The 15,053-nt window shown below is 38.6% G+C and overlaps 1 protein-coding gene across 1 annotated transcript in view; it reads right to left on the bottom strand.

The window, feature by feature from the left end:
- Nucleotides 1-15,053, bottom strand: part of grm8b (glutamate receptor, metabotropic 8b) — a 226,037-nt gene that overhangs the window by 57,283 nt on the left and 153,701 nt on the right. Inside the window, exon 7 of the mRNA XM_041998236.1 lies at nucleotides 3,630-3,830. Coding sequence (XP_041854170.1) covers nucleotides 3,630-3,830 — 201 coding nt within the window. The remainder of the gene's footprint in view (nucleotides 1-3,629; nucleotides 3,831-15,053) is intronic.

Here is a 15,053-nt window from a genome sequence, read left to right as displayed (position 1 = left end):
TACGATTAAAGAGGTGAGCTAACATGAAAGCTAAAGCTAACTAGCCCTTCACGTAATGTTACGAGATACAAAACTGTAAAAATATATGTGGTCAACAATACCGCATTTAAATCAAACCCCTCTGATTAAAAGATGTGAGCTAATGTAAAGATGACCGTTGGCATGTGAAAGCTTATGCTAACCAGCCCCCACATCACCGTACTTGGTGTAAAACTCTGTAAGATACTGTACATTCAGGGATAACAGGAGTTATCGTGCATTTCTCAATTTTAATTAAACCAAATATGAGTTTGTCGTGGTCCATGGCTTCCTTTTTTTTCTTCTATTTTTAAATGGCAGAGACGTGTCATGTCTCCGCCATGTCTCACACCCCCACTGGGATCCTGACCATTGTTCCTGAGGACAGACAACCCTCCCCTGACTCACTGCACCTTCAGGCTTCAGGTATCGCAATCATTTTGGAAGGAAGAATTGTGATGGGTGACATTGAAAATCTTCCACATGCCATGTGCTTGTTTTTGGACTTAATTACGCCCTGTATTTGGAGTATCTTCAACAACTGAAGTACACATTGGACTTCATTCAAAGGGTGCTTCTCTCACTTGGACATAAATCCCTAAAAGCAAAAATCCAATCACTGAAAAATCTTCTGATGCAGTGAATGAATGTAATCACAATGTGAATGTATCGTGACATCTTGTGTCACATTGATAACTTTACCTTCTTGGAAAGTGATATTTTTTGTGGGTGAGAGCCTTTCAGACCACTAAATGGTTTTACGTTCATGATGAGAAACATGGACAACTTCATTTAGGGTTTTTGTTTTTACTTTTGTGTTAATGCTGACATGATTGTGGTGATATTGATTATCAGCATCAGGTTCTTTAGCCAGTTATCTCTAATTTCATATCTGTTATCTGTTGAAAGTTGAAAGTCAGTGTGTAATGCAGTTCTACACTCATCCAGTAAGAATTAAATCAGAAAGCTCTTCGCTCTTTTTAGTGGCACTTTCAGTTGAAATAGTGATTTTATTTTGCAGTGATGCAATAAGTGGATTGGAAACAGAGTTGAACTGTCTGCTGTTTACTTTATTGATAATGAGATAAATGTTAGGCCCTGCTATTGACTGTTGAGTTTATCTACAGTTTGTTTCAAACCACAGTTAACAGAGATATTGAAGCAGGGATCTAAAAGTTTTAATGACTGAGGGACATTTTAGGGACATATTAGATTGAAAGCCACACAAGAAAAAAAAATCATGTTTCTTTTTTTCTGAAAAAGTCTTTGGAAAGGTCTTATATAACATGCAAAGTATGCAGTGTTGCAATATTCAGTTATATAAATATACTTTAATATAAGTCTTAAGACTTTTTCTCTAAAAATTGTCCCATGTGACATGTGATATTTAGTGGGGTCACAAGCCAAACAAGGTTGGGAACCACTGTTAGTTAAAAACTGTATTGGAACCAGAACAAATAAAATGCGTGCATTTCATGTCACCTTCACTCAGTGGGTTGCCAGAAATGTCTCCGAGGGCCATCCCTGGCCCACGGACAGCACTTTGAGAACCTCTGTATGTAAGGTAAACTTCAGTAGTTTTCAGCCTGGACTCTATTTTTACACGCGTTCAAAACAAAAAAAAAGTTGATTAAACTTTGTTTTTCATAGAAACTGTTGTTTCTTTTTGTTCCACTAGCTTAACACTTTTGGTTCAACTTACTTGAAAATATCAAGGCAATCGGTTTCCTGATATTTTACTAGCAATGTGAATGCTTAAACTTGTAAAGTTAACTTATTTTTTGAGTACTGCTTAATTTAAGTTTAAGTAGTCTAAATTGACATTTTATAGTCAACCTAATTAATGATTTTGAGTTAATTATACTCAAGTTTACTGCAGTTGTATGAGTTGTCTGAATTTAGCCCTGCATCTACACTGCAAAATCTTTGCTCAAGCTCGCCAGCCTTCCTATCCACACAAGGGAATAATAACTCTCTTTTCAATAAGTCGGTGCGTGAACCTGCAGTTGCCTCCAGCACAAAATCCTCCATTTTCCTTTGTTCAAACCTTGTCTTGGCACCTGGTTCAGGGACACTGTGGGTGTGGCACAGGGCTTTGGTTCTCTCATACAGCTCTGTGGCAAATGTATTTGTGCGTTTGCCCGCAAGTGTGTCACATACTGCTTGTTTACAGATCAAAGCTTCTGCCATGTCTAAAGTCTCTTTCTGAAGGCGCTTGTGGAGTCGTTCAGTTATCGGCATAAGTGAATGAAACATCAATAGTGCACAGACTGCTGAGAACTTAAAGAGCTTTGCTCTAAGACAAACAGCTATGGGTGACCCAATGGCAGAAAGCACTCCAAATTGATCAAAATTATCCGGATTCTGCTCAAAAGTTTTGAACAACCCGAACTGAGGGTTTCATCCGGATAACAACCAGGATTAGATTACGTGATCCAAGTGGATTTCGGAATCAGGATTTTTGTTTTGAACAATGCATTTCCAAGATTTGATCCTATCCGATAACCGGAATCCGCTAGGATTACGTTTGAACAACCGGCCCTGCATGACCAGATGCCGGCGTGGTTTCACATCGGTTGTCATGACAGCAGTGTATGTTCCACCTTGTGCTGATTACGAACGAGGCCATGGAAGAACTGTTTGAAGTTACTGACAGGGCAGAGACTTCATGGCCGGAGGCTGCGTTTATTGTAGCCGGGGATTTTAACAGCACCAACCTGAGGAAAGTCCTGCCGAGATACCACCAACACATCAGCTGTTCTACACGTGGCAAGAACACACTCGATCATGGTTACACCCCTTATGCAAACATTTATAAGTCCCTCCCTCGATCTCCTTTTGGGAAATCTGATCACGCCTCAGTTCTGCTCCTGCCTTCCTATAGACAGAACTTGAAGTGTCACGGACCAGTGACGCGGACCATTCAAGTTGCAGTATTCAAGCCCATACCACTGAGCTCAGGGACAGCTTCATACTGCAGGCCATAAGACTTCTAAATGCTGTCAGCAGCAACGCAAATAATAACATTTTCTTATTGCTTAATATATATTTTAATATATATTTTATTGTATAACTTATTTGTAGTATTCTTGCTTTTTGTGTTCAACTATTTTATTTTATTTTTTTTGGTTTATATTCTTTTTAGCGTTGTTAGGAGAGCGGGGTTTAAAGAATTTCACTGCCAATGATTATTAATGTATTTGTTGTGCAATGACAATAAATTCATTCATTTATTAGATATTTAATTAATTTCTTTGCTGCAGTAAAACCATGGTTAGATTATACATTCACTTAACTGATATTAGTTGTAAACAATAGTTTTCAAGCATTTTAGTTAACGTAATTCCTCCCATGTCTATCCTAACTTCTGCTCATATCTTGTGAGCACGTGTTTTGCTTCATGATTGGCTCATTTAGCTTTTCAAACCAAATCAGTTTATTTCTCTCTTTTCACAACACTCAAACAAAAAGTCATAAAAACATAAAAACAAATCTTAAAGCTGAAGCACACTCATCGAGTGCCAAGAGGGATTTTACCCCAATACGTATATTTACGCCTTCTTACCACGAGTTTAGCAGATTAGCATTGGACAGCTAACAGTAGTTCTTACCATTGAAGTTAACAGAACGGATGTGAGCCAGCAGCTCCTTGCCATCAATGTTAGCCATGCGCGGGCACAGCCCGGGGTATCCGGCACAGAGCTCACGATGCATGTGGTGCAGAGCGTGGGCCATGGCATAAACAGCATCCATCACAAACTGCACCTTCCCTTCTTGCTCATAGGTGGAGTCGCGACCAACTTTCTCCAACCCTGAAAGAGAAACACAAATGATTACTTAAAGCAGCACTACTGAACTTTGGCAGATTTTCACACTTTGTCACTACATAACAACTTGTAATTCAGCATTTGTCTTGCATCCCGTCTCTTCTCTGAGTTCTCTCCAGTCAGTAAATGTCACTCTGTTGTTGACGCTCGTGTTATTTATAAAAATAAGTTAGAAGCACAAAGTATTCATTTCCGTCTGAGACAACTTCTTTTCACCTCTCTGTGTTTATCTGTCTTTTCAACCCAAAGGTCATGGAGCTTGTTCTCTGTGGAAAGTAACTCATAATTGATTAGAGGATATTAAAACACATTATCTATAAAATCTTATTAACATCAAACTCCATCTCAGTATCTGGGATTAAATAACAGACGTTGAGACATTGTCGTGAAAATTCTGCTACGTGCTGCAAAAAATATTTCAGCAAGAGATTATTGTTATTAGAGCCTTTCTACAATGATGCTGCCGGTGGGAAAACTAAAGGAGAGGGAAGAGGAAACAAATTGCCAGACTGGACCTTTCATCAACAGACAAGACTTCTTAGAATTAATAGGAGCTTTGAAATGAAATCTAATTTAATTTAGGTAGCAGAAGAGTGATGGTGAATCTGTCCAGGCAGAGACATTTGCTCCAGCAGTAAGAACTGATTACATGTCTGTACAGTGGTAATAAATGAGCCTTGAGTGGTGAGCAGAGGGCAGAGGATGTCAAAGAGCCAAGGCATACAAAAAATGTATGGCTGGATGCAGATGATCGCTGTTCCCTTCAGATGATAAGCGTCTCCTCAGGATTTAAAAAAAAATACTTTTTTAAGATCTCTCATTTTTCATCCTCAAATGTCTTAATGAAGTTCAATGTTTTACACAATAAGAGGGAGAAGTTTGGTGATTAAAAAGAAAAAAAGGTGCATAGTGTGAAAATTGAAAATCAGATTGTTCCTAACTCTGTGCTGTGGTTTTGTGTATGGGAAGGATAATATTCCCAAAACAACTTTTTAAAACGTAGCTAAACATTTGTAGATTATCATAAAAAAGTTGCAAAGTCCTAATAATTCATTTTAATACAGCTGATCTGTCGCCTGCATCCATGATGAGAATCTCCCGTTCCACCACATCCCAAAGCTGCTCTACTGGACTGAGATCTGGTGGCTGTGGAGGCCGTTGGAGTCCAGTGAACTCATCGTCATGTTCTAGAAAGCAGGTGGAGATGATCTGAGCTTTGTGACATGGTGCATTATCCTGCTGGAAGTAGCATCAGAAGATGCTCCACTGTGGTCATAAAAGCAACAAAAATATCTTGACATACTGGTCTTCTGCTGCTGTAGCCCATCTGCTTCATCTTGGACGTGTTGTGTGCTCAGAGACGGTATTCTGCATATCTTGGTTGGAACCAGTGGTTACTTGACATCCTGGATCGGTCCGTGTGGCATCAACAACCATGCCACTTTCAAAGTCACTTAAATCCCCGTTCCTCCTCATTCTGATGCTGAGTTTTAACTTCAGTAAGTAATTTTGCTTAGGGATGTCAATGTATAGTCCTTGAAGGCTACGGTCCTGCAGGTTTTAGATGTTTTCCTGCTTCAACACACCTGACTCAAATTAATGGGTCATAGTGCAGAACTTTGACAACAAGGTGTTGGTTCCATTTCATTTGTATCAGGTGTGTTGGAGCAGCTTTTCTAAAGCATGTAGGACAGTGACCCTTTAAAACTGGAGTTCTGCTCTGAGCTCCAATGTCAATTTCAGACTATAGAAATCATGGCAGAGGCATGATAAGGCAGCGCAGCAGATGGTGATGGTCTGTGTGATCAGTAAATATACGGTAAATTCTTCTTCTTTGTTCCTTTTACTGGTTACACATCAGCTATACTGCTCAACACCACCCCTGTGGTTTCTGGTGGTATTTGTTGCATCAGGATCCATCCACAAGACCCAGGAAAAAGAACAAATATGCATGTAAGGGACACAGGAGATGGACTTAGCTCTTTAGCATAGAGCATAAATGGGCCTTAGTGGGCACAATGCAACAGTAATAATTTTGACAACAAATTCTCATCTCAAATATTTTTTTTGTTTGCCAATAACTGTTGCAAGCAACTGGTCCTGGCAAGTTGATAAAGAAACATTTTCTTTTCAGAAAAATCTAAAAGCTGCCTTGAAATAGCTGTGTCACAAAAAGTCCTCTAAAGCCCTAAATAAACAGATTATGAGTCATTCAACATCCCTTAAGTCTCTATGAATAAACAGTGACAGAAGTGAGCTGCATGTTTGTGCTCACTGCTGATTAGCCAAGATGACTGATGATGATAATGATGGTAGTGAAAATTTCATTGACTGAAGAGAGACTACGCCCTCAACAGACAGCTTCATTACAGCTGTTGGCATTTCAGCTAGGATGTGGTTATACAAACCCCCTTCCACCTCCCTCTTTTCACCCCAGCCTGCCACCCAAAACTACCCCCAGGCGCATTCAATTAGACTGGGAAATTAGATAAACAGCAGATTAATTACGGAGGTTACAGGGACTGTGATGACTTTGGGGGAAACATGCCTATCTGGGTGTCTTGTGTGCTTGCAGATATTTACATTAATAGAATATTTGGCTCTGTTGTTAATCAGTAACGGCAGTCCCTGTGAGAGCCATCAGCAGTGGATTAATAATGTTTCTGAGTAATGACAATATGACAGACTGAGAGCTGCTCGAACATTCATCAGTTCCAGCTGCGCACATGTCAGTACTAAGGACTATCCTTCAACTTATGGTAAGAGCATGCTGTTCATTTCCTGCTTATTTTTATGTTTTGGAAGTTATTTGAATAAAATGAACCATATAGCAAAAATATTAAATCACATCACGTATAGACTATTATGGGCAAATACCAGAGGTAGAACGGTATTCTTGTGGTGGCACTTGTGTGCCTTTCAGAAGTAATTGTGAAGAGAATCGGATCATTTTCTTAAGGCTACTTCTTACTTCTTAATGATGTCAATGAAATCTGAGAGGATGTGTGCAGTTCTTGGTGGTTTTAACAGCAGTTGAAAAGTTCATTTGTGGAAAAACAATAAAAAAAAAACTAATCATGAAAAACACAGACCTTTAATTCACAAAGTTTGCCCCTGTCTGAGACCTCTGGGTTTCCCTGGGTGGGCAGAAGACAGGGACATTCGACAGAAGTAGGTCAAGAATTCTAACAGAGAAGATTTTACTCCCAACAACAACAGCACGGTCAGTTTTGGTGAAAAGTTGTAAATCTGACACTAAATTCTGCGTTTCCATGTTGCTGTCAAGCTTAACATGGCACAACAATTCATGTTTATAATGCTAGGTAATGTTCAAAGAGGAAGTTTTGATTTCAGAGGGGGGGGCAAACGTATTTTAATAAAACTAATCCTTCAGCTCATCGTGTTTTCTAGTCGTTCTTCTAGTTTCTGTTGCAGCTTTTAAGCTTAATGTTCCTTTCTTGGTTTGACTGGTTGTAAAGCATATAGCAAAACATTTCACTCAATTCTGTGTTTCACCTTGTTAGTCAACTTCACACCAACTCAGTACCACCAGTTTTACTTATTTATGGAATATCATCATTTACAGAGCACCACCCAGTGGTGGGCAGGTCAAACTGGCACCACAGGAGGAAAGAAACTGAATAAAATGTCCATTATTCAGTGTAAGTAATCAAGCATTACATTTTATTTTAAATAAGTATAACACAGAACCATTGAAATTGTTTAGTAAATGAAAAGTGAACAGAAAGTTTCCAAACTCAAGTAGTCGGCGATCATTGGCAGAGCCAACCACACAGGAGACGCAGAGCCAATGGAAGAGCTTGTGGGCGGTCTAAACTAAGGGAAACAGGCTTCAGCCTGAGCAGCCGTTTTCCGCTTGGTCCTAGTGCCTGACAGCTTGGTTTACTATAAGACTGTTTTTGGACAGTAAAAAGTTCAGGCGACCATAACGGCCCTTTGAAAAAGTGCAGGGGACATGTCCCCTGTGCACCCCCCCCCCTAAAATTTTTTCCATGGCAGTGGACCAAGAGACAAGAGGCTGCCCTGCTGCTGAGCATAAATTACTAATTTGGGAGATATTGCGACATGTTGCCATGCAAGGAAAGAACATTTGGGCTTTAGTTCTAACCACATAGATTATTGTAAAAGCATGCCCTGCTCTTTGGTCATCCCAAAAAGTCTTTTTCAAACTTACAATTACTTCACAACTGGAGTTCGGACGAGGACCAGAGGGCGGGAACATATTACAGCAGCTTTAAAATCACTCTATTGACTCCCCGTGTGTGTCAGAATTTATTTTAAGGCTCATTTAGTCATTTATAAATGTCTTAATTGTCTTGCACCTTCATATCTATCTTTATTTATTAGTTGTTCCAAGATTAAGGACCAAAACATACGGAGAGGTCTCTTTTCACCACTATGGCCTTCGTCTGTGGACAGTCTGCCAGAGAACCTCAGGGCTGCAGTTACTGTTTATGCTTTTCAAAAAAAGCTCAAGACCTATCTCTGACTTAGCATTTAACTGAATTTTATTTGATTTCAGTTTATTTTATATAATTTTATTTTGTGATTTTATTTTCATTTTATTCAATTTCAAGACTTTTTGAGCATGTTATTTTAAGATTCTTTATGTGTATTTTTATTATTGCTGCTCTTAGTTGTTCTTATTGTTTCTTAAGGTTATTTAATCTTTGCTTTAGCTTCAGTATTTTCCTCATGGGAATTCTCCACGCTGGGGGTTTTCCCTGCTTGGTCTGGGGGTTGTTGCCGTGGTGGTTAGGGTCCTGCACTGCAGCCTTATGGCTGTGAAGTGGACCCCAGCCTGCCGTGATCTGGGTGGTTGCTATGGTGACGGCCTCTGTGGACATGGATGGACTGGCTCCTGGTGTGGATGGATCCCCATGATATTGTTTCCTCACAGCAGCATCAAGCCAGATTGCTTTTAGTATTTTAAAACTACATTCAGTTTAGAGACAGAAATTAGGGGAGGGGGGGCAAATGCTTTTTTTAAGTGTGTGTGTGTGACTGTGTGAAAAAGAGACTATAATAAGTGTTTTTTGTTGTTGTTGTTTTTTGTGTTTGTTTTTTGCTATGTTATCTGTTTTGGTGTGTGAAGGCTTGTTTTATTTTAATATGCACTTTCTGTTGCCTTCGGCATGAAAATTCCTTAAACTTAAAAGTACTTAAATGTAAACAGTAAGTGGCTGCAGTTGTCAATGTGTGGATACAAGACGGGCCTAGTAAGGCTAACTGGGGGTTCACCCGTTAACTACTGAAATGCAGCACACTTGTTTTTCTATTGAATTCCCGTACTTGACCAAATCCTTTTTTTCTTTTTCTTTTTTTTTTGAAAACAAAAAAAATTAATCAAGTCTGTATTTGAAAGACTAACTTAGTGTTAACTTTACATAAAGGATAAGGTGCAAGAAAGTGTGGTTATAAAAATGGTGGGAGTACACAGTCATTAGAGGAGTGTGATGTGGGGATATGTCCATATAAAATCTTGTTCTCCATCTGTGGCCTGTTCTTTGCATTGCTTTAAAACAATCTGAACCACAGTAAGATACAAAAAACAAAAAGATTTAGCAGAACCACAGGGCTGCTGCTCTGAATAGTGGCTTAATTTTTTATATGCATTTTTTGCCCTTTACAAAACAATTTTTTTATTTCAAACAGATGTAAAAAAGACATTTGGTCCCTGTCTCCATTATTTCTCCATTTGGTGACAATCCTGGCCAAACAAGTGGCAGCTGATGTAAACACATACACAAACACAAAGAAATGAAAATTTCTCTTTGTCATCGACTCAGAGAACTTCAAGGGAATCTTCAATCTGCAGTGAAGGTGAAAACAGTATTGGAAAAAAAAAAGAAAACATTGAAATTCTTAACTTGGTAAATATATCGTTAAACAAAATGAAAATGAAATTATTTATGTTTTCTTCTGAAATTGTTTGTTGCGTCTCTAGGTAAAGAACTGGTGAACAAAATTTCCAATGAAATTTGAAAACTCTTAATCTCTTATGCTCCATTCTCACTGCAGAGAGAACATCCACACAACAAAACAACTCACACACTCACACAGAAAAAAAACTGAGCCTCATTGCGACCTCACAGACAACATGCATACGACTTAACTACTCTTATGGCCAAATTTACTCCCCTCAGGCCTGAGGCTACCTTTTACATTTCCATCTGACAAAACAAGCAAAGGAATCTTTTTAAAAATATTAAATCAGGGGATAACAACAACTAAAAGCTACAATCATAAACCTCGGGTTTGATATGATTCAGAGAATTAAAAAGAAAAACAAAAGTGCACTGGCCACAGGCATTAGAATTAGGAAAAAAATCCAACATCATATGAATGAACATGTTCTAGAAATTTAGAGACAAACTGTTTGCAAATTGATGCAAAAAAATGTATATGGTGACACAAGCCATGCACATGGCATCACACAATCTGATGCTACAAGCCTAAAACTCCAGATGTGCTGTCTACACAGAAATGGTGTGGATTACCCCGAACTCTTCACCCTGGAAGACATTTTCTGAAAGATTTATTTTAAGTGCCAAAAAAACTGTATTTGCATGTGGATTAAAGAAAATTTGTCAAAATACATGTGCACATGTGCACAGGCTAACAAGGGGACAACATTTCATGTATTTTGGCATGATTGTCAAGTTTTTTTTGTTTTTTTTTAAAGACAAGTCTAAGCCTCCTCACAAGTCTAAGGTGGTGCATCGCTGGATTTTATGTCCACGGAGAGCAGGGAGGAGGAAGGAGGCTGCTGCCTGAACCTGTCACTGTTTTAGTTTTCACCCTGTCATACTGTCTGTTACGGAGCCCCCCCAGGGCCACGGATTATTATTTCTTTTGCGTTATCACGCAGTACTTTGTGTCCGAAACAGTAAAGCATCAACATTCATTTTCTTGACTGTGAGTTGGGCTATTTAACTGCGCAGTGGACTGATAATTATAAGACAATGTTAATTGCTGGCTTCTCTTTTGGCTCTCCTGGCTCAAATGGGATAATTTAATCTTCATTTTTAAAATATAGACCACTCTGTCTGCACTGCACAGCAGCAGCGTCATCTGACCGCAGTAACGTGTAGTTAGTCTACATATAATACATTATTAATGATGTCAGATCCACTAGGTGAGCAAACAGTAATACTAAAGAAATCGGGGAAGAGACAAACACAGAAGATACATTAAGGAGGTAATAAAAATCGGAAAGCGGGCTCAAAACACAATCGACAGTGATGAGGAAACGTTTATGCTCTCACAAAGACCATCGAGTGGCGAGTAAGCTGACGGATGTCAGGTCTGTATAACAGCTGATGAAGGACATGTTACAGCTGAGGCAAAGTCTAAATAAAGAAGATTCAGTTATCCTTTTAGCCAGAAGAGAAGCCAGCATCACGTATTTTTGACACAATTTGCCTAACTTCCTATTAATAAGGTGTAGCAGTTAATATTTCAGTCATGAAAATAAATGGAAAATGGAGCAGCCAAAACAGAAAATAGCAAGCTGCTCGATACCGTTTCTGATTACTGCAAACCTCGTTTTAATCCGTAAAAGCACTATGTTACAGCAACACACCCCCTCTGTTAACTGGACATAAAGTCCTTGTCAGGTGTGTACGTGTTACGTTGGCTTGATGCTGACAAGGACAGATGCAGAGTAGAAACACCTAAAGAAACTGAGCAAACCAGGCCAAACACAAAAGTATTGCGTGCTAATGCAAAAGAAAAAAATTATCTGTGTCCCCTGGGGGGCTTCGAAGTCTTTGGCTAGTGTCAAAAACAAAAACAAAATAAAAAAAAAAAAAAAACCTGGAGATCCACAAATACAGATTAAAGCTCTATCATGCAAAAACGGTCATATGTGAACAGGATCCAGAAACGCTGCCATCTTTTCAGACTAAAGCTCATAGTCTGAGGCAAAGTGGAAAACTTGTGTGGTCAGATAAATTAAAGCAATGTTCTTTTTGGAAACCATGGACATCGCGTCCTGCAGACTAAAGAGGACGAGGAGCATCCAGCTTGTTATCAGTGGACATTTCAAACGCCTGCATCCCTGATGGTACGGGCTTGTTTTAGTACCTATGGCAGGGCAGTTTAACTCAGTTTTGTGAGGGCCACAGTCCTGCAGGTTTTGGATTTGTTTTCCTGTTCCAGTACACCTAGCTTAAATCATTTTATATACAAATTCTTGACACTGCCTTCATCAAATCAAATCAAATCAAATCAAACTTTATTTATAAAGCGCTTTTCATGCCATAGGCAACACAAAGTTCTTTACATGATTAAAAACATAAGAATAAAAACACTCAAACAGTCACACACACACACGTATACACACACACACACACACGCCAAGCCCATAGTAGATTGTATAGTAGATTTTATATAGGTACATATTTTGATTGTTTGTCATTCTTATATATTGTGAAATTTTGTAAGATATTGTGAGAACGAGCCAGTCTTTTGAAAGGAACGGCTCCTCAAGATCCGGCTCCCTTCAAAGAGCCATAAATCCCATCTCTACAAAGCATCCGTCTCCCATGCGAGAGACCAGAGTTTGAATCCCACTGGGGACGAATATTGACACATTCCAGTCTTAGGCAAGACCATTAACCCTACTGCCTAACCACTGTAAGCAGCTCTGGAGAAAAGCACCTGCTAAATGACTGTAATGTTTTGTTGACCTCTTTTATGAGCCCAGAACCATTGGAGTTTAGTTTTGTTGTTGTTTTCTAAAATTTCCTGTGCCTCTGGGTTTTGGCTTGGTCCCTCACAGTTTATGATAACCTGGATGTATAATTGATATATGCTGTGAGGTGAAAAATGTCTGAAAGGGGATTGTTGGACTCTTACTGCAATTCACCACCTCCCCAAATGTGCCAAAATGTCCGTGTGCATGGGTCAGAGTTTACATACAGGTGTGCACATTTTCCCGTCGACTTGAAGTGTCACAGCAATACAAAGTCACAACACGAATACAAAACCCACAACACTACACAATTAACCACAACATGAAATTAGTTTTGCTTCAGATTTCCAGGACTTGAAGTTCTTCAGACTTTCTTCATGTCCGACATGTTTTGTGTCGACACAGGGCAGCCATAGAGGAGCTATTGAAGCCTCGCTAGAGATGGAGAGATGAGACGGGAGAATTAGGCTTGCCGTGATGTAAGCACATCACCACAGAGTACGTTTTGGGCCTGCATCCTCAGCATGCATGATCAATTTTGCTTTTTTAACTAATTAACTCCATTTTCAGTTGATGCTTCTTTTCTTTCGTTATGCTGTTCTTTTTTTGTGATCCTTGTGATCCTATTTGGATAACTGGTTAAGTCTGGCTGACCAACCTTTCAGAAATAGTTTTTACAGAGTTTTCTATTTTTGGATTGATCCAAAGCTGGACTGTTTTTAACTTTTTCCTTACCACCATGAACCATTAACTATCCTACCATCTGTGACGCCACCGATCCAGCCGAGCCGCGGGACGAGGCCGCATCAGCAGCACCTCCTGATCCAAATCTTTGGACCACCACATGACAAATCTTCTGGTGTTCTTGGGAGTCGCTGGGATCCAAACCCCCCACACCAACTTCCTAATGTGTCCGGGAGAGTCACCACAACGGTCTTAAGTCGGCTTGATCCGAACAGATCAAAACCCACAACACAAATACAAAACTCAAACTTCCAGCTTAAACCGATGAGATTAATTTTATTCTCTTCTTTCTCTTTAGGAATCAGAAATCCTTTTCAGTTCTCTTAAACATTAGTTTAATTAACACCACAGGTTAATTAACTTCTGTTTATATTTCTTACACACACATTCTATTCATTCTGACACATTACATGGCCTTAAAATAAAATTCAGGTTTGAACATCATATTCTGCATTTTACCATGTTTGATTCATGTTTGTATTTAAATCCTTTGTAAATATTTACCCCTTTTATTATGCATATTAGACTAGTAATAAATATTTCATATTTATCCTAAACTGGTCTGGTTATTGTGAATCTTCCCTTTGAATCATGTTATGGGTCCCTTCAAATTAGAATTCACATCATTAACATCCTGAGAATGATTGATTTGATTTGACTAGCTTGAATTAATTAATTTATTCAGTTAAATAATTTAGTACTCTAATGGTGTCCACGCTGCCATTAGATTACTATTAAAGTGATTAGTGTGGTGGTGTCTGAGGTCAAATCAATATTATTGATAATAATTAATATTTTTATATTAATTGTTAAAGTTAATATTTTTATCTAAACATTTTTAATGTTTAATAACGCTAAATCACTACACATAACATGAAAACATTCCTCTCTCAAACTCCAGCAACTGGTCTCCTCACTTCCCACCTTTACAGATGTTTGTTAGAAGAAGAAGGGATGCTACACGGCGGTAAACATCTCCCTGTTTCAGCTCAAACTCAACATGAGCTATATTTTCATAAAATGGTAAAATGTCAAATCATCTGATGTGTTATTTATGTTATGTTATGTTCCACTGGGAATAAAATATGGGTTGATGAGATTTCCACATTTAGGAAGAAAATTGAAATTTTGTTGCTAAAACATTCACAAAAATAACAAGATTCAGTTTTATTAGTTGTAACTCATCACCTGAATCAGGAAAATCACACTTGTTTCTATTAATCAAACAAGCTTCTGGGTCAGTTTCTGGCTTTTGCAAACAAATAAATATAACACTAATTATAGATCTTAATCAATAGAAGGCTGACAGAGAATCCATCGGCTGCAGAGATCAGGAATGATCAGGCTTACAAAGGTTAGATGTTGACCTTTACACAAGACCAGGAGGCTTTTGAAAAAGGGGTAACTGTAAGAACCATGTGGGTAAATTAGCTGCAAGCAGCTCACCTGTCTGCATTTAGAGGTTTCTCTTTAATTTTCCTTATAACATTATTGAGGTGTTTCTAATTGTATCTAGAGAACATTTAACAGATTAATTATTCTTTGGCTCATATAAATTAGTTTAATCTGTTTGTAAAAATGTTATATTTAAAAAGGGATGTGGGATCCCTATGAAAATAATCATTTTAAGCCTTAAAATGACTGAGCTGTAACTGCTTGAATTCGCCTGAAACGTTCCCCTGCTGCTAAGAATCCTGGTCTCTGAGGGAAACTGCTCATCAAACACTCTGTGGAAATCTGTGTCT

This window comes from Melanotaenia boesemani, chromosome 10 (genome assembly GCF_017639745.1).
Source record: "Melanotaenia boesemani isolate fMelBoe1 chromosome 10, fMelBoe1.pri, whole genome shotgun sequence".
NCBI classification, from domain to species: domain Eukaryota; kingdom Metazoa; phylum Chordata; class Actinopteri; order Atheriniformes; family Melanotaeniidae; genus Melanotaenia; species Melanotaenia boesemani.
Note: the sequence above shows the minus strand (reverse complement) of the source record. Positions and strands in the feature narration are given on the sequence as shown.